General features: G+C 43.9%; 1 protein-coding gene across 1 annotated transcript in view; it reads left to right on the forward strand.

The window, feature by feature from the left end:
• Positions 1-26,962, forward strand: part of ptprq (protein tyrosine phosphatase receptor type Q) — a 226,504-nt gene that overhangs the window by 146,024 nt on the left and 53,518 nt on the right. The window contains exons 38-42 of the mRNA XM_041215661.1: positions 3,796-3,917; positions 5,855-6,041; positions 8,015-8,256; positions 13,349-13,418; positions 22,500-22,658. Of these exons, the coding sequence (XP_041071595.1) occupies positions 3,796-3,917; positions 5,855-6,041; positions 8,015-8,256; positions 13,349-13,418; positions 22,500-22,658 (780 nt within the window). The remainder of the gene's footprint in view (positions 1-3,795; positions 3,918-5,854; positions 6,042-8,014; positions 8,257-13,348; positions 13,419-22,499; positions 22,659-26,962) is intronic.

Below are 26,962 nucleotides of genomic sequence, written 5' to 3' on the forward strand. Positions count from 1 at the left end.
AACCTCTCCCATTACCCACCCCTGCCCAGTGAATCACCAAGTGCCAGTTCTTCACCAGTTACATAATACTCCCTCAGGGGAACCACTCTGAACTGATCCCTGGGAGAGAGGAAACAAGTACTACAAGTGGTAAATTGGAGAGGTTTCGTGCAATGGAAGACACGGCAGGATACAGTAATTGATGATAGTGGATGGGCTGGTCTTTGTCCCCCTCCTCACCTCTGAAAGCCTTTACAGAAACATGGCTGCAAGATAACAAAGGGCAGAATCTTCTGGTTGGCATGCGGGGTCCGCCCCCGCACGCTGATGCATAAAATGACGCGCGATGACATTGGGCGTGCGCCGCGACATCACGCATGTCATTCCGATCTTCAGTTTGGCGGACGCGCACCGGAGTCAGATGCGCGCCCGCTGAACTGTCAAAGGCCATTAATCAACTAATTGAAGTAGTTGTCAGGGCTGCCCATCCACCCTTAAGCTTGGTGGGCAGGCGAGGAGCCCAGGCAGCCTTCACGTTTTCCATGGAACCTCATCCGCGGGCGGGATGAGGTTTCATGAAGGGTTTATAACCTTAATAAAAATTTTTATTAAAATTCATTGACATGTCTCAGCTCATGTGACACTCACACGAGAGGACACATCTGAATAATTTTTTAAATTCTTTTTTCAAGTTTTCATAATCAAATTAATCTCCCTGAGGCAGCTCTGTGCCTCAGCGAGGTTTCTGCGCACCCCAACTCTCCCTCCTCCCCCTGTCCACACAGGTAGCGCTGAGCGCTTCAGGTGCACATCATGCTGGGTGGGCCTTAATTGGCCTGCCCACATAAAATGGCAGTGCACAGCCGATCATGGGCGGCAATCAGCTGCACATCTGCCCGAGCCCGCTCCGGCCCAGCCCGTCTGACGGAGAGAAAATTCTCCCCAAGGGCTGGGACCTGAATATTGAAGGGTACATGACAGGAAGGACAATAAATTAGGAACATGTGGAGGAGTAGCTCTGTTAATTAAAGATGACTTTCATACAATAGAGAGAGATGACCTTAGTTTTAAAGATCAAGATGTAGAATCAGATTGGGTAGCGGTAAGAAATAATAAAGGTAAAAAGTCACTTGTGGGAATAGTTTAAAAGCTCCCTAAGAGCAACAACACTTTAGGATGCAGTATACAGGAACAAATAAGGGGGACTTGTGAGAAAGGTACGGCGATAATCAAGGATGATTTTCATTTACATATTGGGCAGATTGGACGAATCAGATTGGCAAAGGGAGCCTGGAAGATGAATTTACAGAATGTTTTTGGGACAATTGCTTAGAGCAGCATGTGCTAAAGCCAACCAGAGACCAGGTTATTCTAGAGCTGTTAATGTGCAATGAGACAAAATTAATTAATGACTTCATAGTAAAGGCGCCCCATGGCAGCAGCGATCATAACATGATGAATTTCACATTCAATTTGAGGCAGAAAAAGGTGGATCTAAGACTAGTGTTTTGAACTTAAATAAGGGCAATTGTGAGGGTATGAAGATAGAGCTGGCTAAAGTGAACTGGGAATTTAGGTTCAAGGATAAGTAAACAGAGATGCAGTGACTGACAGTTAAGGAGATATTTCATAACACTCAGCAAAAATACATTCCAGTAAGGAAGACTCTGGGGGAAGGACATGCTATCATCCATGGCTAGCTAAAGAAGTTAAAGATAGTATCAATTTAAAAGAAAAAGCATACAAATCCGCGAAGATTAGTGGCAGGTTAGAAGATTGGACAGAACAAAAAAAAAAGAATGGCTAAAAAAAATGGAGGAAAAAATTAGAGTACAAGAGGAAGCTAATTAGAAATATAAAAACAGATAGTAAGAGTTTCAACAGGTTTAAAAAGGAAAAGAGTAAGTAAAGTGAACGGATCCTCTACAAAGTGAATCTCAGGAGGTAATAATGGAAAATAGGAAACGGTGGATGAATTAAACAGATATTTTGCATCTGTCTTCACTGTAGAGGATACAAATAACATCCCAGAAATAAGTGTTCATCAAGAGGTGAAAGGGAGGGAGGAACTTAAAACAATTACAATCACCAGGGAAAGGGTACTGAGAAAATTATTAGAACTAAAAGCGGACAAGTCCCCGTGTCCTGATGGACTTCATCCTAAAGTCTTAAAAGAAGTAGCAGCTGAGATAATAGATGCATTGGTTTCAATTTTCCAAAATTCCCGATATTCTAGAAAGGTCCCATCAGATTGGAAATAGCGAATGTAACTTGACTATTCAAGGAAGGAGGGAGATAGAAAGCAGGAAACTGCAGGCCAGTTAGATTAACATTTGTTGTGGGAAAAATGCTGGAATCTATTATTAAGGACGTTATAGTGGGGCAGTTAGAAAATCTCAATGCAATCAGGCAGAGTCAAGATGGTTTTGTGCAAGGGAAATTGTGTTTGACTAATTTGTTACAGTTCTTTGAGGAAGTAAGAAACAACATAGATAAAGGGGAAGCTGTGGATGTGGTATACTTAAATTTCCTGAAGGTGTTTGACAAGATGCCACATCAAAGGCTACTATAGAAAATAAGAGCTCATGATGTAGGGGATAACGTATTAGCATGGATAGAGAATTAGTTTGTTAACAGGAAACAGAAGTAGGCACAAATGGGTCATTTTTGAGTTGGAAAGATGTAATGGGCGGAGTGTCATAGGGACTAATGCTGGGCCCTCAACTATTTGAAGAAGAAGCATACTAAAGGGAGGACGAGGCAACCATGGCTGACAAGGGAAGTCAGGGACAGCATAAAAGCTGAAGAGAAAGCATACAATGCGGCGAAGAGCAGTGGGAAACCAGGGGATTGGGAAGCCTACAAAGACTACCAGAGGACAACTAAAAAAGAAATAAGGAGTGAGAAGATTAAATATGAGGGTAAACTAGCCAGTAATATAAAAGAAGATTGCAAGAGTTTTTTTTAGATATATAAAAGGTAAGAGAGAGGCAAAAGTGGATTGCCCTTAGCCAGGGAACCTTTTAATTTCTGCACATTGTTGAATATATGTAATTAAAAATATAATTGATAACACATAAAATGATTTACAAAAACTATTTAAACTTATCCATGAATTGCCCAATTCCTGTAGGCAATCTATCCAGCAAGTTTTTACTCCAGTGGTGCGTCATTTCTCAAGGGCCTAGGACTTAGGCTTTTGTTCCATTCTTACCAGTTTTCACCTCTATCTTCACTCTTGATGGATTCTCTATGCATGCACATTCCATCAATACCCTTCCTGCTGCTTTGCACATGCAAAACTAAATCCCTATTCTGTCGACTCATACCTGACTTTAGTTTGATTCCTTTATTTACATGAGCAGAGACATGGCAGATCCATTCCTGTATCAGTAAGTTAAACAAAACATAATAGTGTTCCTTTCCATAATGTCCGTTTTTTATGAATTGTGTTGAATTTTGTAATAAACATTCTGGAGAATTACAATTTTAATCAATAATTTATTGTATATTTATAATTAATATTGTACTGAATTAAAGTCTTGTGCATTGTGACAAAATTGGCTTGTAGCATTTTGGCTCATACACTACTCCAGAAGTGTTGAAGTGTTGTTCATTGGTTTCGTTTGTTCCCAACTGTAGAGTCAGATACATCTTCTAATCCACAGCAAAAAATATAATTTTAAATCAGACCGTAATTGCTACATATGGATAATGTTTACTCTTGATTTTTATTCTTAAATGTGTTAGTATTGTGCAGCATGGCATTGTTAATCTTAAACTATTCTTTAAGAAGAAGTATTTTTACTTCTGCAGATCCAGACAGTCCTCCTGAAAATGTAACTGTTACAGTAAAATCCTCTGACACCATTGAGATTGGCTGGGAAGAGCCTACGATTATCACAGGTCCAACCTCTTATCTAATAGATGTAACACCGGTAAGGGCTTTGCTTTGACTGGCACAAGAAAATGAAATCCATTTGAGATTTGTGCCATGCCTGTTTAAAAAAACAATGCTACCACAAAGTTCCCCTGAAATTTCTCAAATAAACAAATAGTTATTTTCTATCCTTAATGAGCTGTTTGGAAGAATTGAAAATCTTGCTATTGCAGTTCTGTGGATAATTAGTTTAAATTGTTTGTTTTTCCATGGAACGTTATACCTTTCAACATTTAAAAACATCACCCTCCTTGTTTAATTTATTGTTAATTTCTTACCCCTCTTTTTAATATTTAGGCCTAGTTGCCTGTTGTGCGACTCTTGCCTATACGAATTTTGAGTCACTGTCAAGGCGTGTACCCCAGCAGGCCAGGGACTTTCACGCTACTACGGTTCATGTGTGTCAACCACGACTTGATTGGTAGCACTCTTGCCTCTGAATCACACAGTTCTGGGTTAAGGTCCCACTCCAGGGCTTGAGTACAAAAATCAAGGTTGACACTCCAAGGAGCACTGCACTCTTGGAAGTGCAGTCTTCTGGTTGAGGTGTTAAGCTGAGGCATCTCCCTGCTTGGGTGGAAGTAAAAGATCCCCGGCATTACTTATTTGAAGAGCAGTGGAATTATAGCTGGTGCCCTGGCCAATATTTATCCTTCAATCAATATCACCAAAAGAAACAGATTATCTGGTCATTGTCACAATGCTGTTTGTGGGAGTTTGCAGAGCACATATTGGCTGCCACATTTTCCACATTACAATAGTGACTACACTTCAGAAAGTACTGCGCTTTGAGAAATCTGGTAGTCATGAAAAAGCACTATATAAATGTAAGTCTTTATTTTCTTTATCCTTCCATAAGTGCAATTAGCTGGCCTTTACTTTGGATCACCATTTCACCAAACAGCCAAATTTGGAAATGGATTCTATAGAAAATCATTGGTGTGAACCTGTACCCTACAACTCACTGGCATTGATTGTAATCCCACCAAACTGCCACCAAACTATGAAATAGTTAATTTTCAAATGTAGCTGTTTTCAGCTAATTTGTAGAAACTAAAGGCTTAGGTATCTAAGTTTGTGCTATTGGCAGGGAGCCTACCCCACCAGCTGCGCAAACTTGGAAAGTCATCCCTAGTGCATGCATTAAAAATTTTATTTTAAGAATGTAAACTTTAATAAATAATTCCTTTGAATTAAAGGCTATAGCTATGCATATTAGCTTAAAATCTTGGGAAAATAGAAATAGTCTTTTTTAGCGTTATGTAATGATTGTTGAATTTGTCATGACAGTGTTGTAACAAATGATTTTTGCAATTAGAGAAAAATGTTTTGATTGTGTAGGAAATAAAAGCCTGGTTAGTGCGTTAATAATTTCAGTCATGGTCAGACCTCAGTAGGGTTAGAGGCATATCTGCCAAGATTACAATGTAACACCGTTACACAACTTTAGCTGATCAAATACTTCAGCAGCTGCACTTGAGCACAAACAGTGCCTAGTAAATAGACTACAGCTGAGTGAGCTAAACATGGACTAAATGAAGCAATGTGAATATTGATAAAATAATTTTTATATGACCTGTAGTAATTGTGATAAAAAGTTATTTGTAATTCAAAATGTTTTTCAGCTCAGTTTCGTTAATACTTTATAGCAAAGTAAGAGATGCAATTCTTTCAGATTTTAATGAAGCCAGGAAATTGAAACAAGCAAAATTATTGACTTAAAAATAGTTTTAAGTGTAACTTTGATTCAATTTCATTGAGAAATAGAACCACTATTTAACAGTCATTCACTCTATTGGAAACATAAAAACACAGAAGGAAAATGTGGCAATTATATATAATCTAGTCTTAGGTACATGTTAGTTTGGAAGATCTGTAGAGAGAATCTATGAAGTTAATACATTGCATCAACAATTTATTTTTAAATTCTTACAGGTAGATAGTGGGGACTTCAATATGACCATTCTTAGATCAGAGAAACAGAACAAAACCTGTGAGATATCTGGGTTAAAGCCGTTCACAAAATACTCTATAATCGTCATAGCGTTTACTGGCAGGGTGGAAGAGGCCCAGTCTCATGGTAAACCAAGTGAGCCAATCATCGTTAGGACACTCGAAGCTTGTAAGTGTTCTTTAACAATAATATAAGCTTTGCTTTAAACTATTTTCAGGATCTATATGAATGAGGGTATAGTATTTTTGTGTACAGTTTAGGTTTTGTGGCTATAATCTTGCTACTTGCTCATAGAACATTAGATGGGCACAGCTGAGTTAAAATGTAGAATGGTAAGTGAAATTTAGTCAATAGAAATAAAAGAAAAACAGTGGCATCTTCAGGTTCATGTTATCTGTGTTTCTCGGTTGTTTTTAATGATGATGCTTCTTCCTGTCCTCTCATTTAAATATAATTTCAGCCATTGAATAATCTCCTGCTTTACTTTTAAGCAGCTTACATGACATTCTAGTTTTCCTCTGATATGTGTGTTTTTGTTTTGTCTTTTTTCATCCCCTTCCCTTTGTTCTGATTCTTTTTGGACATTGTTCACCATTAATGTTGTGAGCCAGGCAAAGGATTACATCTGCAATGTTAAATTATCTGTCCTCTTCACAGATCTGCCAAAAGTTCCTAGAATTTTGTTTTTATTTCATATTTCCAATTTTAAAAAATTTATATTGATAAAGTTGGCGGTGATGTGCATCCTAAAGATTTATAGGGATCACTTTTATCTCACTACTAGCCCATTTGTTCTGAACAGTAACAGAACCAAATTGGAGTGGCTGTTAGTCCTGCTGTCTATTGCTACGTCGGTGTATGTTCTGATTCTCAAATGGACCCAAATCCTGACAGAGGTCCCATCAGAAACAAGTGGCAGCCTTGTTCATCCATGTAAATCGGGTTCAAGTGATGTCACATAGGCCCCAACCACACTTCACCTTATCCCACCTAACTAATGCCATGTTTCTGTCCCTGTCCACCAACCACAGATAGAACAAATTAGGAGGTGGCTACTCCTAGCAATACTTAAAAGGGCTGGTGCTTTATGAGACATTTCTGACAATCGCTTCTGAATTTCCCATCCTAATGGAATTTAAAGCTCGTATAGTTGTTGTTGCAGGTTCTGCACTCATATCGCCTGCACATATCTTTCTGCTCCCAACAAAAATGCACCCTTTTTAAGATGCTAGTGGTCAACGCCACTTTACATCTTTATCTTTTTGCTGGTTTTAAATTCACTAATTTCATACTCCTAGGGCTGAATTTAATAGCCACGGAGAGGGTCCCGTCCATTAGCCCTAAAGTTGATAGTAACCCGGCTACAGCCATTTCCAGGATCCCCGACAGGATTAAGTGTTAATCAGGCAGTTAGCTGCCTGGGGTGGGGTTCCGTACCTTTAAGGGTGAAGATCCCATCTCCTAGAACTGCTGTACAATTTGAGGGCCGACAGCCTCAGCTGTTCATTATCAGCAATGCCACTGGGAGCAGTGGCCAGTGCTGGGACTGCAGCAGGTCCCGGAGCAGCAGCCATGAAGGAGGAGGAGGCCCCAGAGGATAGATGAGTGGGCAGGCTCACCGGGGCCAGTCAGGCAGGTCCTGGCAAGGTTGTGTCGGTGTTGGAGAGCATGAGTGAGGGGGGATGGCAGGGGGAGGGGGGGGGGGTGGGGGCGTGTGCAGGTGCTGTTTCAGCAGGGTGGCACTTGCTACTGAGGGGGCCCTCTGTGGGCCACAAGGTGCCTGAGCTCACAAGGAGGTCGCCAGGTTATACCTGGGCTAGGGAATCAGTGCTGTTGTTCTGTAGCCATATGGCAGCTTCTTATTGATATTGCAGCATCAATTTAGGGTAATTGTCTGACTTTATGTTCCCAGCAAGGAGCCTCGCTCACCTAAAGCACATAGCAGGAATTCAGGTGTTTTTTTTTAGGTTTTAAATTAATGGTCATAACATCATACACTGTTCATATTTCTAATATGTATCTCTGTCAATTGGGCTCCTCGCTGGAAGCACAAAGTCAGAAAATAACCATCTTCTCCCCTATCTTTTCAAAGATTGGGCTTTGGATGCCAAAATAACCCACCAAATCCTACATTTTTTCAGTGCCTATAGATGCACCACGGAATTTTACCCTTCATAAGATACCAGATGAAGTGACAAAGGTTTATGCTTCTTTCTTGCCGCCATCTATGCCAAATGGTAACGTTCAGGGTTACCAGGCCATTATTTACAAAGAAGGAGTAACTTCTGAAATCCGTGTAAACAACCTGAAAATTGTTGAAAACAACCAATCGCTCACTGCTGTCATAGAAGGGCTGAAAGGTGGAAATACATACACCATACAGGCAAGAGCCACTTTTTATTATTTCAGTTTGAATAAAAAAGCCTCTAATGTCACAAATAAGATTATGGCTCAAACCTGCTGGTATCCGGATTGTTGGAGACTGGCCGTACCCTCCATGATGTGCTATGGGACTCCTCAGAGGTTGCTCGACTCCCAACTCCCCCCGCAACCCCGACGACCTCACACCACCCAACCTGACTTGCCCCCAGCACCCGACTCATTCCTGACCCCCCCGACTCCCCCGCCGAACTGACCTGACTGGCCTCGGCCACCCCACCCCCTGAAACCCCGACCTGATCTGATCTCACCACCCTACCCTGCTGCCACTCTACCCCTGAAGCCTCTTACCTCACCCACCCTACTCACTTTCACACCTGCGCATTCACCCATTCACCTAGTAACACACTGAGAAGCTTTGGGACATTCAAACTCATACCAGAATATGGTGACTAAAAACGGACATGGCTTCTGCACTGGTTCTCTCCGATGTTCCCTCGGAGGTTCCCTGTGCCGAGGGAGTTCTGAAAGATCCTCCTTCAGAGGATTGGCCAGAAAAATCAGAGGAAGGTAAATGAGCAGCTTTTTGTCTGATCAGGGTTGGAAACAGGGGTTCTGACCCTGATCAGAAGATTTGGGCCTATGAAACACACTTGTGCATTGTTACAATACATTTGGTAGGAAAAGTGACAAGGCCACGTACTGTTTGGAAAATAAGGGCAGAATATTATGTTTGGCATGCGGGCGCACGCCTGACACCCCCAGCATAAAATGACACACGATGATGTTGGGCATGCACCGGAGTCAGCTGCACATCCGCCAATAATTAAAAGGCCTATTCAGGCCATTAACAAGGTAATTAAATTTAAATTTACGCTGCCGGTCCAACCTAATGGTTGATGGGTGGGCGAAAAGGCCAAGCAGCCTTTACATTTTTTAGGAAACCTTATCCACAAGCGGGGTGAGATTTCCTAAAGCAATAAACATTAAATAAAAAATACATTTTTGAATTAAAAACATATCCCAGCTCATGTGACAGAGACCCTTAAGAAGGGCAATTAGAGATGGGCAGTAAATGCTGGCCTAACCAGCAAGGCCCACATCCCATGAATGAATAATTAGAAAAAATATGGGGACCAAAACTGTACACAGTACTGCAGGTGGGGCCTCACCAACACCCTGTACAGTTGTAACAAGACTTCCCTATTTTTAAACTCTAACTCCCTAGCAATACAGGCCAGAATTCCATTTGCCTTCTTAATTACTTGCTGCACCTGCATGCTAACTTTTTGTGTTTCATGCACAAGAATACCCAGATCCCTCTGTGCTGCACTTTTTTGGAGTGTCTCTCCATTTAAATAATAGTTTGCCTTTTGATTCTTCCTACCAAAGTGCATGACCTCACACTTTCCTATATTAAACTCTATCTACCAAGATTTTTCCCACTCACTCAACCTGTCTTTATCCTCTTGCAAACTCCTTACGTCCTTAACCCAACATGCCCTCCCACCTATCAGCAAATTTGGATACATTACATTCTGCCCCCTCCTCCAAGTCATTAATATGGATAGTAAATAATTGAGGCCCAAGGACTGATCTTTGTGGCACTCCATTAGTTAGTCTATCCAATCTGAAAAAGACCCATTAATCCTGACTTCATATCTTCTGTGTGTTAACTAATCCTCAATCCATGCTAATACATTACCGCAGTACCATGAGTCCTTATCTTGTGCAATAACCTTTTATGTGGCACCTTTTCGAATGCCTTCTGAAAATCCAAATACAGTACACCTACCGGTTCCCCTTTATCAACTCTGCTTGTTATATCCTCAAAGAACTCTAGCAAATTTGTCAAACATGATTTCCCTTTCACAAAACCATGTTGACTCTGTTTGATTGCATTAAGCTTTTCCAAATGTCCTGCTATTTCTTCCTTAATAATGGACTCTAGCATTTTCCCAATGACAGATGTTAGGCTGACTGTCCTATGGTTCCCTGCTTTTTGTCTCCGTCCCTTCTTGAATAGGGGCGTCACATTAGAACTTTTCCAATCTGCTGGGACCCTCCAGTGAGTTCTGGAATATTTCAACCAACGCCTCCACTATCTCTGCAGCCACTTCCTTTAAAACACTTGATTTCAGTCCATCAGGTCCTGGCAACTTGTCTGCCTTTACTCCCATTAGTTTCTCAAATACTTTGTCCCTCGTGTTAGAGACTGTTAGAAGATCTTACCTCCCATTAGCTCCTTATCTGATATCTTTGAAATGTTTTAGTGTCCTCCACTGTGAAGACCGATGCAAAATATGGGTTTAAATTACCAGCCATTTCCCTGTTCCCCATTATCAATTGTCCAGTCTCATCTTTCAAGGGTTCCATGCTCACTTTGGCTATTCTCATTTCATATACCCGTAGAAGCTCTTGCTTCTGTTTGTTTTTATATTTCTTGCCAAGTTACTTTCACAATCAATTTTCTCCCTCTTTATTAGCTTTTTAATCATCCGCCGCTGGTTCCTAAAAATTTCCCAATCCTCTGGCCTACCACTAGTTTTTGCTGCTTTATATGCCTTAGTTTTTGATTGGATGCTCTCCTTGACCACCTTTGTTAACCACAGGTGGTTTATTTTTCTCATCGAGTCCTTCTTTTTGACTGGGATAAATTTTTGGTGAGTGTTATGAAATATCTGCTTAAATGTGTGTCACTGCTCATCCATTGACCTTCCCCTTAGTCTATTTTCCCAGCCCGCTTTAGACAACTCTTTCTTCACACCTCTGTAATTGCCCTTATTTAAGTTGAGGACAAGTTGCTTGTCCTCAAGCTGAATTTGAAATTCTACCACATTGTGATCATTACCTCCTAGAAGATTCTTAACTACAAGATCTCTTATTAATCCAACCTCATTACACATTACTAGATCTGAAATAGTTGTTCCTGGGTTGGCTCTGCAACGTATTGCTCCAAGAAATAATCCCTAATGCACTCTATAAATTCGTCTTCTATGTTGCCCCTGCCAATCTGATTTGTCCAGTCAATATGTAGATTAAAATCACCCATGACAATTGTAGCGTCCTTCTTACACGCCTCCATTATTACCCAATTTATACTTTGTCCGACAGTGAGGCAACTCTTCAGGGGCCTATAGATGACTTCCACCTGTGATTTCTTCCCCTTGCTATTCCTTATTTCCACCCAAACTGATTCCACATTACTATCTATTGCACCTATGTCACGATTCACCACCACACTGATACCTTCCTTTGTTAACAAAGCTACCCCACCATCTTTTCCCTTTTGCCTATTTTTCCAGAATGTCAAACACCTTTGAATATTGAGTTCCCAGTCTTGGTCATGCTGCAACCACGTCTGTAACAGCTATCAAGTCATATCCATTTATTTCTATTTGTGCCGTCAACTCAACTGTCTTGTTACAAATGCTGTGTGCATTCAGATAAGGAGCCTTAAGCTCTGACTTTTTACCATTATTACTCATTCTGGTTCTAATTGTGCAGAAATTATATTCTCTTCTACTTCTATTTTCTGCTCCTTCCTGTCACACTTTGATTATTGTTTGCCTGTTCATGACCATGCGCCTTTGCTCTCTCGATTATTTTTGACTTTCTAAACTTCCCTTCAATTGAACCCTCCCCCTACCACTAATTAGTTTAAAGCCCTATCTACAACCCTAGTTATACAATTCAGCAGGATATTGTCCCAGCATGGTTCAAATGAAGCCCTTCCCAACGTAGCAGTTCTTTCCTTCCCCAGTACTGGTGCCAGTGCCCCATGAATCGGAACCCACTTCTCCCACACCAATCTTTGAGCCACGCATTTACCTCTCTAATCTTATTTATCCTAAGCCTACTTTATCCTATGGTTCTGAACACTGTGCTATCATCAGCGAATGTCGTCACTTCTGACTTTCTGATGGAGGGATGGTCATTGATGAAATAGCTGAAGATGGTTGGGCCTTGGACACTACCCTGAGGAACTCCTGCAGCAATGTCCCAAGACTGAGATGGTTGATTAGGTCGGGTAAATAAGGTTCCCAATGCAAATTCAACTTTAACTGAGGTGGGAGGATGGGCAAAGTACCAGTGTAGTCCCAGAAAATGGGTTGGGACTTCAACTACAATTCAGAGGCTCTGAACTTCATTGTCATTCGACTTTCCTTTAACTGTGTTTAGCTGGGAAACCGGGCAGTTACACGCACGCAATAGCTTATTGGATGCAGGGGGTCTGTGCCTTTATATCTACCTCCTGGAGCCAGTGTACCTGCCTGAGCAATCCATGAGGCCACTGCCCATCACTTCCCGCAAGCTGAACCAAGTCCTCTGATTTCCCTTCCCTCTCCTGAGGGCCTCTAGCCTCCCACCCTCCAGTCTCCCCTATAGGCCTTCGAAATACACTCCTCCATCCAGGCCTCTGATTTCCCTTGGCCTCTAATTCCACCCCCCCAACCCCCCCCCCCCCCCCCCCCCCCCCCCCCCCACCCCCCCCCGCTTCCCCCGACCTCTTTCCTCTCATCCCCAGGCTTTGCCCTGCTCTGGAAACCCACACCACCCAATTGAGCCATCCCTCGCTTCCCCTCCAATCGACCCCCTCCTTCCAGGGATTGATCCACCCTTTACCCCCCTGACTAGAGTTGACAACTACCCCCTTATCCTCTGCCAAGACCATCCCATACAGACCTGACTTGTCCTGCAGCCTTCACCGACCTGTTGCCCTTCCAACTAAAAGCCAAGCTTGTAAATCAGTTGAAGTCCCACAGCATGCAGGGTAATTCCAATCTCTGGGTCCCCCATGGCATTCTGACACCCCCAGCTCCGAATGGGTCAGGTAAGTAAAAGTTCTGGCCTATGTTTCTGTTTATATATGTGTGGAATGTGATTAGTTGAGATCAGCCCATTTCACTATATCAAATAATTGTACTGAACATTTTTAAGCTCCCCTTTAGTATTCCAAAATATTTTGATTTAATCCTTTGAAGGGGCTTATGATGCGGAATGAGATCACATTTTAGCAGCTTGATATTTGTTAAGGTTTATCCATCTGCCTGAGTGAATTTCCCTTATTTAAATGCCAGTTCTTTTTTTCCAAGGTCCGTGTTGTTAATGGAGCTGGCGTTGGGCCACAAACATCAGAACAGAAAGTAACGATGGACGTGAAAGGTAGGTATTTTTGCTATCTTTTATCCAATTTGCTTCTCAAGCATTGCAGTTATACCCTCCGTGTAACTAAGTGCAAAAGTACTAGGGGTAACAGCGAGAATACATATGAGAATACTTTCTGGTCATTAGTAGCATGCCTCTCTTGCCAAAGACTCCAGACACAAAATGCTTTGGTCCAATTTCTCAAAGTCCCCTGCCAGCGCATTTCCACTCATGGTTTTTTAAACCCGCCTTCTGAAAGCACACACAAAGGACCATAGGCATGGATTTTTTTTTTTCACTGACTGACAGGGCAACAAGGCCGTGGGCAATGCATCAATTACCTAGGCAAGTGGCCTTGTTGCCTTAATGTTCTTATTGATGTACCTGCGATAGCTTTCTTTCTAACTTATGCCATATCCTTTGGATCACTAAAAGCACCGACTGATTGGGAGAAAGAGAAATATGAAGGCCTTCAGAGTTATAGGCCTGGATTTTCGTGGAGTCAGAATGACTCTGAAGCCATTTAAAAATGGTGGGCATGACCCGATTCCGGGATTCCCGTCCCATTCCCGGTGCCCCCAATATGCGCTAGCAATAGACAAGGATGTGGGTAGCAAGCCTGCAACCCGCACTCCCGATCTGGCTAATCCATTGCAGGGGCGGGCATCTCCTAGGCCCCTGTAATTATTGTGGAGTCATGCTACCTTCTCCATGACTTATGTTTCACGGATTTCAGAGGCATTGTGAACCATAGTCGGGATTCAGGAACCCTTTGAAAGGTATGTTCTAAAGGTCTTACCCATTTCTCCCATGCCTCCTCCATGCCAATTCATACCAACATATGGCCCTTCCATGCCGATTCACCCATCCCCATGGCCCCTTATAGACTCATGCCAACTCATGTATCCCACCCGCGCCCAATGGTCCCTTGTACCCTCCATGCAAAATCATTTTTTTATTCTTTGTCTGGGTATGGGTGCCACTGACTACATCAGCATTTATTGCCCATCCCTAATTGCTTTTGAGAAGGTAGTGGTGAGCCACCTTCTTGAACTGTTCAAGCCACCCACAATGCTGTTATGAAAGGAGTTCCAGGATTTTGACCCAGCGTTGGTGAAGCAATGGTGATATAGTCCCAAATCAGGTTGGTATGTGGTTTGAAGAGGAATTTGCAGGTGACGGTGTTCCCATTTATCTGCTGTCCTTGACCTTTAAGGTGGTAGAGGTTGCGGTTTTGGAAGGTGCTGTTGAAGGAGCCTTGGTGAGTTGCTGAAGTGCATTTTGTAGATGATACACACTGCTGCTACTGTGCGTTGGTGGTGGATGGGGTACCAATCAAGCAGGCTGCTTTGTCCTGAATGGTGTCAAGCTTGTTGACTGTTGTTGGAACTGCACTCATCCAGACAAGTGAAAAGTATTCGGGAGAATATCATAAAATTCCTGATTTGAGCTTGTAAATGATGGACAGGCTTTGGGAGTCAGGAGGTGAGTTATGGCCCTTTGATACCTATTCATCCAGTATACACAATGCACAAACCAATGAACCCTATAGTAACAATGGCATGTGTGGAACTGTTAAAAGAACACCCATTCACAAATCTTCTTTAAAATAAACAGCTGTCCCTGCAACCCTATAAAATTGTGAATCAATAACAGAAGCTTCAAGCACTTCACACCTCGAGCAAAGTCAACAGTTCTCTCCAGCTGTCAAAACAATTTCCCATTCAGGTAATCCTTTTATGAGCTGAGTTCTCAGCCAAACCTCATTATGTATGCTTGGCTGAGAGCCTTTCTATCGAGGCATGTGTGACGAGCCAGAAAGGGTGCACATTTTCAGGCTGATTATTTAGGACTGAGAAATGGAGAAAGGTTGGAAATCCTTGGAATTCTCTACACAGAGGGTTGTGAACACTCTATTTTGAATACATTTAAGGCAGAGATAGACACATTTTTGGTCTCTCAGGGAATCGAGGGATATGGGGAGTGGGAAGGAAAGTTGGGTTGAAGTTCAAGATCAGCTATGATCGTATTGAATGGCAGAGCTGGCTCAACAGGCCATATAGTCTACTGCTCATACTACTTCTGCTCTTGTGCATTCTTGCATATACCTGGGTCTTGCAGTAAATATTTTCTTGCTACAAACAACATGTTTTGTAGTTGTCATGATTTATTTATCATCATCTATACAATAATCACTATGAATTGTAAAGATTATGGAATCTTGAACAATGAACAAACTATTGCATACAATATGTTGAGCAATGTACTTTATTTCTATTATTCGGAAACCATGACCAGAATTTTACCTCCCACGGGCAGGCACTCATCTGTTCCGCCCAGCTGCAAAATAGCGTGAGTTGACGCCGGGTGAGCGTCCCGACATCATTGCACACTCGCGCAATATCTCACTCGGCAGGCATGTGCAGCAGTTGGAAACATGCCTGCTGACAATTAAACAGGCAGTTAAGCCCATTAAGGAGGCACTTGAAAGTGATTTTTCATGGCCCATCCACTTTTACGGCTGGTGGACGGGCCAATTGGTCAGGCGGCCTTTACATTTTTGTTCAAACTTTGACCCAGGGTGGGATGAAATCTCTGTGGGGAAATAAAATAAAAAGAGGTATCTGGGGACATTTTTTTATAAGGTGCTTGATTGTGCTGCGTGCACATATTTTGCAGCATTTTTGTTGTTTTGTTTATTCTGTGGAGGTTCTGCAGTTCTTGAGGCAGCTGTCTGCCTTCAGGGAGCCCACTGGAAGTGCTCACCAGCACCCAAGGTGACGTCAGCGCCCACCCCCAACCGGCTAGCTGTTATTTGGCCAGCCAGCATGAAATCGTGGTCGGGGGCCGATCACAGTCGGGGGCCCATGTCCCATCTGCTCCTGGGGCTGCTGATCACGCGTGCCCAATGAGCGAAAATTTCAGGCCCATGTTTTATGTCAAAAAATTATTTTTGAATTTACTGGCTGGAAACCCCTAGTTAATATATAAAAAAACTCGAAAGCCACATTCCAGTGACTTGGGATCGTAGTCAAAGATGACTGTACATTTGCATCACTGTACCTTCTGCATTCCAAAACTATTGAAGTGGAGACAACCTGCCTGCAAAGAAGTACCAGGTACAATTGTCTTGAAAGAGATGAATGGAGGCCATCTCCTATTCCATTAACAAAGTGTCCATACAATCACTGGATACTCAACTTAGCCAAATGGTACCCTGACTGAGAGAGGAATTCTCAGTCATGATTTAATCAAGGTAACTTCCACTAGCCATGACCATATTTGCGTCACTGGAAAGTTGGCGAGAAAAGGTCAGGTGACAAGCCAACCCTGTGCGTGTTCTACGTTCTCTGTCGAACAGGACAAGCAACTGAGAAACTGAAGGAACAGGACCTTGAGTGTGTTCCTTGCCGCGCTCTCTTTCCATCCAACTTACAAGCTGAACCCTGTCTGCTGACTTTAGCTACTCAGGTGCCGCAGACAGAGATTTTTAAACTAACTCAACCCACACTGCTGTCTCCACAAGAATAGATAAATCGTCTGGTTACAGCTTTAAACTACACCGACTCTGAAAGCAGCAGGACCACTGACTGAAAGCAGCAAGACCAATGAGTGAAAGAGGCAGAACCACTGAGTTCACTCTGAGGCCAGCCACGTCACCAATCTACAAGAGCTGTGTACTCCATTAATTTTACTGGACTCTAAATTATTTAATCTATCCTCCCCATTCTGTGTGTTTGTGAACTGCAAGTGTGTGCCCATACGTGTGTGTGTTTGTGTAATTTGTTTTATTTGTTCATGAGATGGGGGCATCGCTAGCTAGGTCAACATTTATTGCACAATCCTAATTGCCCTTCTGAACTGAGTGGCTCAGAGGGCATTTGAAAGACAACCACATTGCTGTGGGTCTGGATTCACATGTAGGCCAGACCAGGCAAGGACAGCAGATTTCCTTATTTAAAAGATATTCATGAACCAGATGGGCTTTTTACAACAATTGACGGTGGTTTCGTGGTCATCATTAGACTTTTAATTCCAGTTTATTTTATTGAATTCAAATTTCACCATCTGCTCTGGTATGTGCGTGCATGTGTGTGCAAGTCAATGTTTTATTTTACTCGCACAGGATTAAGTAGAATAAAAACTATCCTCTTCATTTTTGAAACTCAAAAAAACCTGTCTGATCATGTCCTGTATGGTCATAGCATGTAAACGGTTAAGCACTCACGGAATTGGCAAGTATATCCATTTATTAAAAAGCCCCCTGTTTGTCGTCAGATGAGAAGAGGAGAGCCATTCGACCCCTCCTCACCTGATCATAACAGATATTTGGGGGTTGTGTAAATGATCGAACCCACAGACAAACGAGAACTTAGAACCTGGAAACCAAATTGATCTCTAGAAGTATATTTAAAAAACGTCCATACAGGTTTTCTTGTGGTTTGCAGTGCTAAACTACATAAGTTTTCCACATTCAAGGTCATACTTTCCTAGAATAGAATGAGGTAACTTGGGACAGTATAAAATCCCTAACCATTGAACAGTTAAGAAATGTAGCTTGATGTCTAGAGATAAGTATCTATCCAAAAGCTAGGAAACCCGAACTCCTAAAATGTGTGGCCAACCATTTTGCAATTTAAAGCGAAGCAGATTTAAATATTTACAGCTTGACTGTTCTCTTGACATTTCGCTTGACAGTTCAAGTGAACTTGACAGTTCCACTGAATTCGTGCACTTCTTATGCATATTCATATCTGGTTTTAACAATCCTAAAAATAACTCCCCCATAGGGCACCTGACCTCTTCAAAAGGGTACCTGTCCTTTCCCAAAAGTGTCCCAGGACCAGACCCAAAGGGTATCCTATCTCTCCAAAGAGGTGCCCTACCTGTCCAAAGAACTCCAGCAGGTCAGGAAGAACAAGAAGTTTCAAAGGCCAGACAGGCAGCAACTCTGACTGATGATTACAAGCTTATCCTCAAGCCTTATCCCAAGGAAAATCCTTCTCTCGTCACCACCAAAACTCTGAAAAGGACAGAAGGTGGGAAGGTGATAGGAGAATGAATAACCACGGGCAGGATGGAAAAGCTGGAAGCACAGGGGGCTTTCATTAGGTCAAAAAGGAAGGTACTAAGAATAGGAGCTATGTCCGAAAGCTTGTGTGTTCTTGTTGCGACATGGCAGGTCACCTCTGGGCTGACTGCTGGGAATTATGGGGGAAATCAGTAGGACTTGTTAGGGTACACCAAACCAGTGCAGTAAAAAGAGTCCTGGTAGAAAGCACAGCAGACAAGGCTGTGGCTCTAACCGTGGCAGTATACCCCTGTAAGCATACCGCTATGAGTGTGGTGAAATTTAACAAAATCCCTGAGCGTTATTGTGTCTAAAGGAGATGTGACCCCCTTATGTCATAGTCAGACTTGGGGATATGGGGCCATCCAATCCCTTCTGCTGGGAAAAGGCCTTTCCACCAGAGAGCATGTTGAATGCCAAAATATTAGTGAATGGTATCGGGGGTTGGAGGGAAGTATGCATTTACTTTTATATTGGGTGCACCTGGAGTGTGGCTTTATTTCAGGACTGGTTATCGTGGGAGTTGTCCCTAGTTTAATGACCTAGCAGCGGCAAAGGTGCTAGCTTCCCCAGGGGTCTTAGAGAGGCTGAACGAGGTCAGGGAGACAGAGCAATTAAAGGAGAAGGTCCCTGGCATTTTTCCTGACTGTGGTGACCAGGGTCATGGCCAAGCAAACTCCGTCAGAGGAGGATGAACCGGCAGTACAAGTAAGCCTGCTATCTGGCTATCCAAAACTTTCTTCGGAAATTCAGATGAGCCAAAGGCAGTATTATGCAGGTCTTCCTTGGCCGAGGCTCAGCAAGTTGACCCAGAGTTAAAGAAGCTAGCACAGACTGCCCAGACTGAAGCTGAAGCAGAAGCAGTTCTGGAACACTATTATTTAAAAAATGAAGTACAGATGAGGAAATGGAGACCTCCTCTTCGACCTGTGGATGAAGAGTGGACAGTATCCCACTAGACAGTGGTGTCAGCATGGTAGGGAGATGTTGAGGATGGCCCATGAAATTCCAATGGCTGGACATGTTGGTATCCGAAAAGCCCAAGCCCATACAAGCCAGCATTTCTAATGGCCACACCTCCACACAGATGTGGTGGAATTCTGTAAAACTTACAGTATGTGGGGAAGCCCCAACCTGCAATAAAACCTGCTCCACTAATTCCCACAGCAGCTTTGGAGGAGCCATTTAGCAGAGTGTTGGTGGATTGTGGGGAGCCCTTGCTGAAAACAAAAGGGAGTTACCAGTATCTTCTCACCATCATGGATGTAGATAACCAATTTCCAGAGCCCTTTTCCCTGAGAACTATCTCTGCCAAAGTAGCGGTTGAGGGACTAACTCAGTTTTTTACCCGATGCAGGCTGCTTACTGAGATCCAGTTGGATCAGGGCATGAATTTTATGTCTGTTATTTTTCAAAAGGTCATGAGTAATCTGGGCATAACACATTTAAAGTCTCCAGCCTACCAACCACAATCTCAAAGGGCTTTAGAGTGGTATCAGCAGACCCTAACGACAAATGATCAGTGCATTCTACCATGAATACTCCCATGGCTATGAAAAAGGGCTGGGATTCCTCCAGTTTGCGATGAGGGACTCACCCAATGAGTCCAGCGGTTTCAGTCCCTTTGAATTAATTTATGAACACGAGGTGAGAGGTCACTTTGAACTACTCAAGCAGAAGCTTATAGAGCAAAGGGAAGAGTCTTCCCTGTTAAACTATATATCCGTGTTCAGTTAGCAGCTCATGAGAGCCTGTCTGGTGGCTCAGAAGCATCTTTAAAACTTTCCAGAAAACTATAAAACGGCAGGCAGATAAACATGCCAGAACATTCAAGCCAGGAGACCACATGTTAATGCTACTACCAATACAGGTTAAACTGCTGAAAACCGGGTTCAGTGGCCTGTACAGCATAGTAAAGAGGATTGACGAGGTGAATTATTTGATTGCTGCCCCAGACCATAGCAAAATGCAAAGGCTGTGTCACGCCAATATGTTAAAGCAGTATCACAGCAAGGAAGAGGACAAACAAGCACAGGTCTGTAAGGCAGTGAGGAAAGAGGAGAACGAAAGGGACAGTGAAGATGAGTCAGCGGGAGTGGGAGGCCTGGACCATACAAAAATCGAATCCCCTACTGTCCAGTTAGCCAACATGGAAATATTATGGAGATTAGACACAGTGCTCTCTTATTTAAATGCAGAGCAACGTGGAGACCTGACAAAGCTGCTCACAGCTTTTAAAGGGATCTGTAGGTACAACCCTAGCCCTACACGATGTGGTTGCAGGAGGGACCCCTCCCATTAAGCAAAATCCCTATTGCCTAGGTCCCAAAGAACTGAAATAAAAACAGGAAGTGCTGGAAAAACTCAGCAGGTCTGGCAGTTTCAGTGGAGAGAGAAACAGAATTAACATTTTGAGTCCAATATGACTCTCCTTCAGAGTACTCGTTAAGAAATGCCCCAGCTTCCTTCCAAAGGCTGATGAATCAGGTAGCGGCTGGCCTACCCAACTGTGTAGTATACATGGATGATCTGCTAGTTTACATTGACCACTGGAGAGGCCTCCTAGATCAGTTAGAAGCCATATTCCGAAGGTTACAGCCTGCTGATCTAAACTTTGCAAAGAGTGAGTTCGCTGAAGCTCAAGTAACTTACCTAGTTGTAGGCCCAGGGCAGCAAAGGTATAGGCACTGCTGGATTTCCACTCCCCATGACCAAATGGGAAATAATGCAATTTTTGGGGATGTGTGGGTTCTACAGTAAGTTTATCTCAAACTTCAGTATTATAGCCACCCACTGACTGACAGGATTGTTACAAAAAAAAAGCAAAGATTGCGTGGCCAGGGAGGTACCAAACAGCTTTCGAAAGGTTGAAAACCATATTAACCAGTGAACGGGTGTTGGCAGCTCCAAACTTTAAACAACCTTTGGAATGGCAAATGATGGCAGTGACATGGGGTAGGTTCTGTTCTGCTCCAAGATGATGGATCAGGCATCAAGAGACTAATTTTGTATTTCTCAAAAGAATTGAACCGACACCAAGAGAGATACTCCTTTGTAGTGAAGGAAACTCGGGGACAGTTACTTGGTCTCAAGCAATTTGAAATATATGTTCTAAATAAATATAGAGAGACCTTAGCCAAGCTAAAAATTCTGCCCTTGGTCTATCTTCCCCAATCTGTAATCTATTTGAGTATGTATGAACTTTGAGTGTTTGTGGATGTGAAAGGCGGAGCTTTTTAAAATTATTTTACTTGGACCGGATTAAGCACAATAAAAACTTTCCTCTTTTAAACTGAAGGAAACCTGTCTGATTGTGTCCTTTATGGTTATTGCATGTGAACAGTTAAACACTCACAGAATTGGCAAGTATATCGATTTTTAGAAAGAAAAACCTGTTGTAGTCAAAAAAGGAAAGGGAAAAGAGAGGAGCCATTCGTCCCACCCCTCACCTGACCGTAGCACTATGCTTATGGTCTACTTATACTGACGAAATGTGATTTTGTTGTGGAAATGATGCAAGGTGAACAGTATATATCCAGTATAACTGCCAGGTCAATATGATACAACATCTTTCTCATGCCATACAGTCAAAAAATTCTGCCTCGGTGTCATTATGAGTAATAAAGACTGCCTACTGTTTCCATTATCCTGAAGCAGAATTCCAAGGGAAAGGGAGGTTTTGCACAAAACACATGCCCCATAGGCTACCTGTAATACTTCTAAGCAAGAAATCAAGGTCACAAGAGATGATTAAAAGATACTTATGATAATACATAATATAACATTCAGAGTTATGTTGCAGTGCTTCATGTGTTTTAATGGCATCACAATTGTCGAGATAGTTCAGCAGGTCACATGGGACAAAAATAGTATATTTACATGATACACTTAATATTTTTTATATATTAATTATGCCCTATTACTGAACTAAGTGTTAAATGTAATAGCCCTAGCAATTAGTATGCAACCATTTCATTTACGCTTTCAGTATTGTTTCAAGCAATGATTGTACCCAATTTTCTCCACAGCTCCACCTAAACCTAATTTCAAACCAGCTGTTGCCTTAGACAAAAATGGAGTATTGCAAGTCACTTCTACAACTATTACAATCAGAATGCCGGTATGTTATTTCACAGATGAACATGGTTCTATCAAGAAGGTCCAAGTAATCGTGACTGAAATAAGAGGTAAGAGTTTTGTTTTCCAAACTTTGTTGAGCCATCAGTTAAATTAAATAAAGTGAGGAAATTCATTGATAATTCATCAATTGTTCTCAAAATAACATCGTGAGAGCTAGTTCTGATGATGTTACTGTAGGCAATATACCCTTTTTTTGTTGTATGCAGCACTTTGTTAGTGTACAGGCCTTTTAGTTTTATTTTATGCAGCCACATAGGTGTGGTAACTTAAAGGTTGACTTGTGCATGGCAACTTTTGGGTTGCTATGCAGCTGCGCAGCTTAGAGGGAACATTGACTATAGGGCTGATTCTTTAATCAAGCATTCATAGAGACGAGTGTTGCCATTCAGGAACACTGGCCAAAGAAATTGCATGCACCAAAAGTCCTATTTCCTGCTCCCTGCAGCGCTTCATGAACAACTAGAAAAGAGCATCAGTATTAGAGAAGCTATAGGTGCAGTTTTATTCTCACAATAAACTAATAATGGCATACAATATATTGAGCAACATCTTTTGTTTTTATTCTTGAATTAAGGATTCCATTTTGAAGGTGAGATGTTACTTTTTCAATGATTTGCTGAGTAGCTAGTACCTGGAGAATATTGCTGAAAAAAAATACAGCTGTCGAAGCTGAACTCATCAGGACAAAGGCAAGAATGCCAAATTTCAAAGGGAGCAACAATTTATACCAAATAAGAAAAGGGTGCTGCTTGGTTGGCAAGTAGGCTCTGATTGGTTGAGGCATTGCCATGGAGAATGCATCAGGGAGCTATTGTCCCCCATGCTTTTGTTTAATTCAAAAAAAAGTCACAATGCCTGGGAAGTCCCTTTTGCCTGAAGAGGACAGGTCCCTGTGTATGAATATATGTAGCTTCTAGCAAGCATAAGTGAGCCACATTACGAGCCTGGCTGATAATCTTAAATTGGTTGTTATTGTGATTCTTAGCACACTCACGATTGTTTAGCAACTGCTGTCCAATCACAGAATCACATCTAATGTTAGATGTTGGACAGAATTTTCTGCTTGTCATGCAGGAGCAGGCACGGACCTGATCGCTGCCCGTGATTGGGTCCACGCTATCGTTTCACATGGGCAGGCTAATTAAGGCCCACCCAGCATGAATTGCGGCTCCCAAGGACAGCGGGAGTGGGCGGACAGTGGTGGGACTGCAATGACCGCGGGTCCAATGGCGACCCGGCCACCTGTTTTAAAAAGCTCCTGCAGCCTTTCAAAGACTGTGAAACATGGCTATTGGAAAAGATCCCCAGAGCGCTGCTGGTGAGCAGGCCAGGCAGGAGGTTAGGGCAGGGAGGCACTGTGCTCCTCATTTTTCGGACGGTTGCCATGCTGCCCTCTGAGGAGGTGGCAGCACAGTGGGAGATCCTCGTACCCCAGGACAGGAGGAGGAGGCCCTCCCCCGACCATGACCAAACGTGCCTGGGAGGAGGTGGTGGAGATCATGAGCTCCCACAATGTGGTGCCCAGATCCAGTGTCGCAAGCGCTTCAATGACTGTTGCGCTTGGGAAGGGTGAGTACCATGTTGGCATTGGTCACTTAACCCAGCAGGTCGGCTTTCCCCACTGCCCCCCCCCCCACTCCCTCCCGTCCCAAGTCTGAGTATAGTGACTGCATTAAATTATTGACGGCATGTGTCCTTTGCTGACTGGGCCAGCAGATATTGCCCATGCCGAGGTCAGCCTGAGAGGGTGGTGAAGAGATTCTGCCCCCACAGTATGTGGTACACTGAGACCCACATTACTGTTTTGGGGGCAACCTGGAGGAGCTGCACCTAGGCGCAGTGCTGGAACTCCAGGACATGTCAAAGTCAGGGTGATGACATACTGGGAGGGGAGCTTCAAGGTGGCATGGCACCAATCGATCTGCTGCCCTCTGCGCTTCACGTGCTTGCGCCTCCTTACTATGGAACGTTAGACCGTGTGGTGCCAAATGTGATGTAGGCAGCATTTGTCCAAGGTGGAGGGGGGTGGTGGTGGAGACAGGCCTGACATCTTTGTGTGAGTGTTCGGTGGCAGCGGGGTGAGGAGATATTGAAGCCTTGAAATGTCCCACTGTGGTTGGGGTGGGTCGTCCAGGAAGAGAATCCAGGTACAAGTAGCACTAATCAATACTCTTCTTTTCAGGAGAAGAATGCACATAATGCAGCCAAGCGGGTGAGGACTGGCAGAGGGCCAGCCCAGTTGGCGATTCTCAGCCGCTTTGAGTAGGAGACCCCAGATCTGGAGAGGTGCCATGCGCCCAGGTCCACCAGTGTCAGTGAGCCTGGGGTGCCACAGTCAGGTATGTTTGCCCAGCAGTGAGGTCACCATTGTTCTCCCAGCAGCCATGGCAGTGCTGAATGTTCAATGACTGAAGTTTGCAACATGGCTTGACCATTGCTTATGGAAGGATGAGCGCATAATGATCCGAGGGACAGGGATGCACATTGACATTGTCTCCACATTAATTGATCCAATATCCTTGTTCTTCCTTTCAGCATCAGCAGAGCAGGGCCGGGAGGAGGAGCAGCAGAGGCCCCCTTTCACACCTGACGGCCCTGATGTCTCAGATTCACCAGTGTCACAGCATCTCTGCCAGGCACCAGCGCAGATACCAGCGCCTCGGTGGGAATTAGAACATCAGCTAGTGTCCCAGGGCGCAGAGGTGAGGGCACTTCACAGTCGCTGGAGGAGCTGGCAGAGACAGAGGGTGCCCATGGTGCCAGCAATAGGAGGATTCAAGGGACCAGGCACATGCTCAGTCGGTGGCTGATATGTGCCTCTGGAGTGGTCTATGACGCAGCAAACACAGGAAATGCGGCCGGGTGTGCGGGAGCATCTGTCGGAGATACATGAGGCTATGTTTGGCCTGGTGTCTGTGGGGAGGAGTCTGCGCGGACCATCGCTGAAGTGAGCCTTGTGACTGAGTGCCATGCGTCTTCCATGGAGGGAGTGGTGACTCTCATGAAGAGGCTCCTCCAAAAGACCAATCAGGGCTTACTGGGGCTGCACTTGGACCAGTAAACTCTCACATCGGCATTGATCTCAGCTGGTCAGTGCCAGTGTGGGAGATGGTCTGGTGCCCATCCATTCACGGTGTGCAGAGAGGCCCAAAGCAACCTCACATCAGCACAGCAGCTGCCTGTACTCGCTGCGGGCACCTCTCAGGATTCTCCGGATGAGGGCAGCAGCTTCTCCGCCCCTCTGCCAGTGACGGTTGGACCTAGTGAGGCTGCGACGACTAGGAAGATGCCAGCTGTGGAACTGGCATCTCCCTCCCTGGCGGGACCAGCACAGGCCCCACGGGTTACAGGGAGGGCGCCAAGGTCATCAAGGCCAACAGGACAGCAGAGTTAGCAGGCTGTCCCAGACGCTGCTCCCAGCGAGGGAGCAGCACCAAGGCATAGCACCCGAAACTGTAAACATAAGGCACCTTAGGCAGACCATGGGTTTATCACTGGTGCTTTTGCATTGGCCCGCAATGAGGTCTTTATGAGTTGGTGTGATGCTTTACACCTTTGTCATTTTGTTTTCTTAAGTTCCATTTGTTATAGATTAAATTCATACATGTCACTATGGCTGAGGGTGCCTTTTTCTGCAGGTGGATGGTTACCAATAATGTTATGAGTGATTTGTGGGACATTCATCTTTATTAACAAGGCCCCCAGTTATTGTTCCTAACAGGCAGATTTTGCACTCAGGTATCGAGTATGGAGCCTGCAACCCAGGCTTGTCCTGGAGACCCGTATGTGGTGTGCTAGCTGAACGTTATTTGGATTAAAGCCTCCTGGGTGTCCCTGCCTCCCTGGAGTATGTCCAGGTCAGCGTCTACCCCCTTAACATTTCCCTATGCGTGCTCATCCTCAGACTCACCGCTGGACTCATCATGTGCAGCTGCAGCCACTGCATCTACATCTTCATCATGCACTGCGTCCCCCCCCTTTCCAACGGAAGATTGTGGAGAGCGCAGCATACAACCACTAACAGCGACATGATCTGGGGGGTACTGGAGTGCGGTCCCTGAGCGATCCAGGCATCGGAAGCTCATTTTGAGAAGACCGATGGCTCCCTCCACCACAGCCCTTGTAGAGGCATGGCTCCTATTGTACCGCTGCTCAGCCTTTGTTCTTGGATGGCGGAGAGGCATCATGAGCCACCTTCTGAGGGGATAGCCCTTGTCACCCAGCAGCCATCCAAACAGCTGGGCTGGAGCACTGAAGAGCCTTGGCACCTGGGGGTGTCTGAGGAGCTGTCTGGATACCTTGCACAGACTTGTAGAATCAGCATCCTGTGATCTCACACTATCTGCACGTT

The sequence above is a fragment of the Carcharodon carcharias genome, chromosome 21 (assembly GCF_017639515.1).
Source record: "Carcharodon carcharias isolate sCarCar2 chromosome 21, sCarCar2.pri, whole genome shotgun sequence".
Lineage (NCBI taxonomy): Eukaryota > Metazoa > Chordata > Chondrichthyes > Lamniformes > Lamnidae > Carcharodon > Carcharodon carcharias.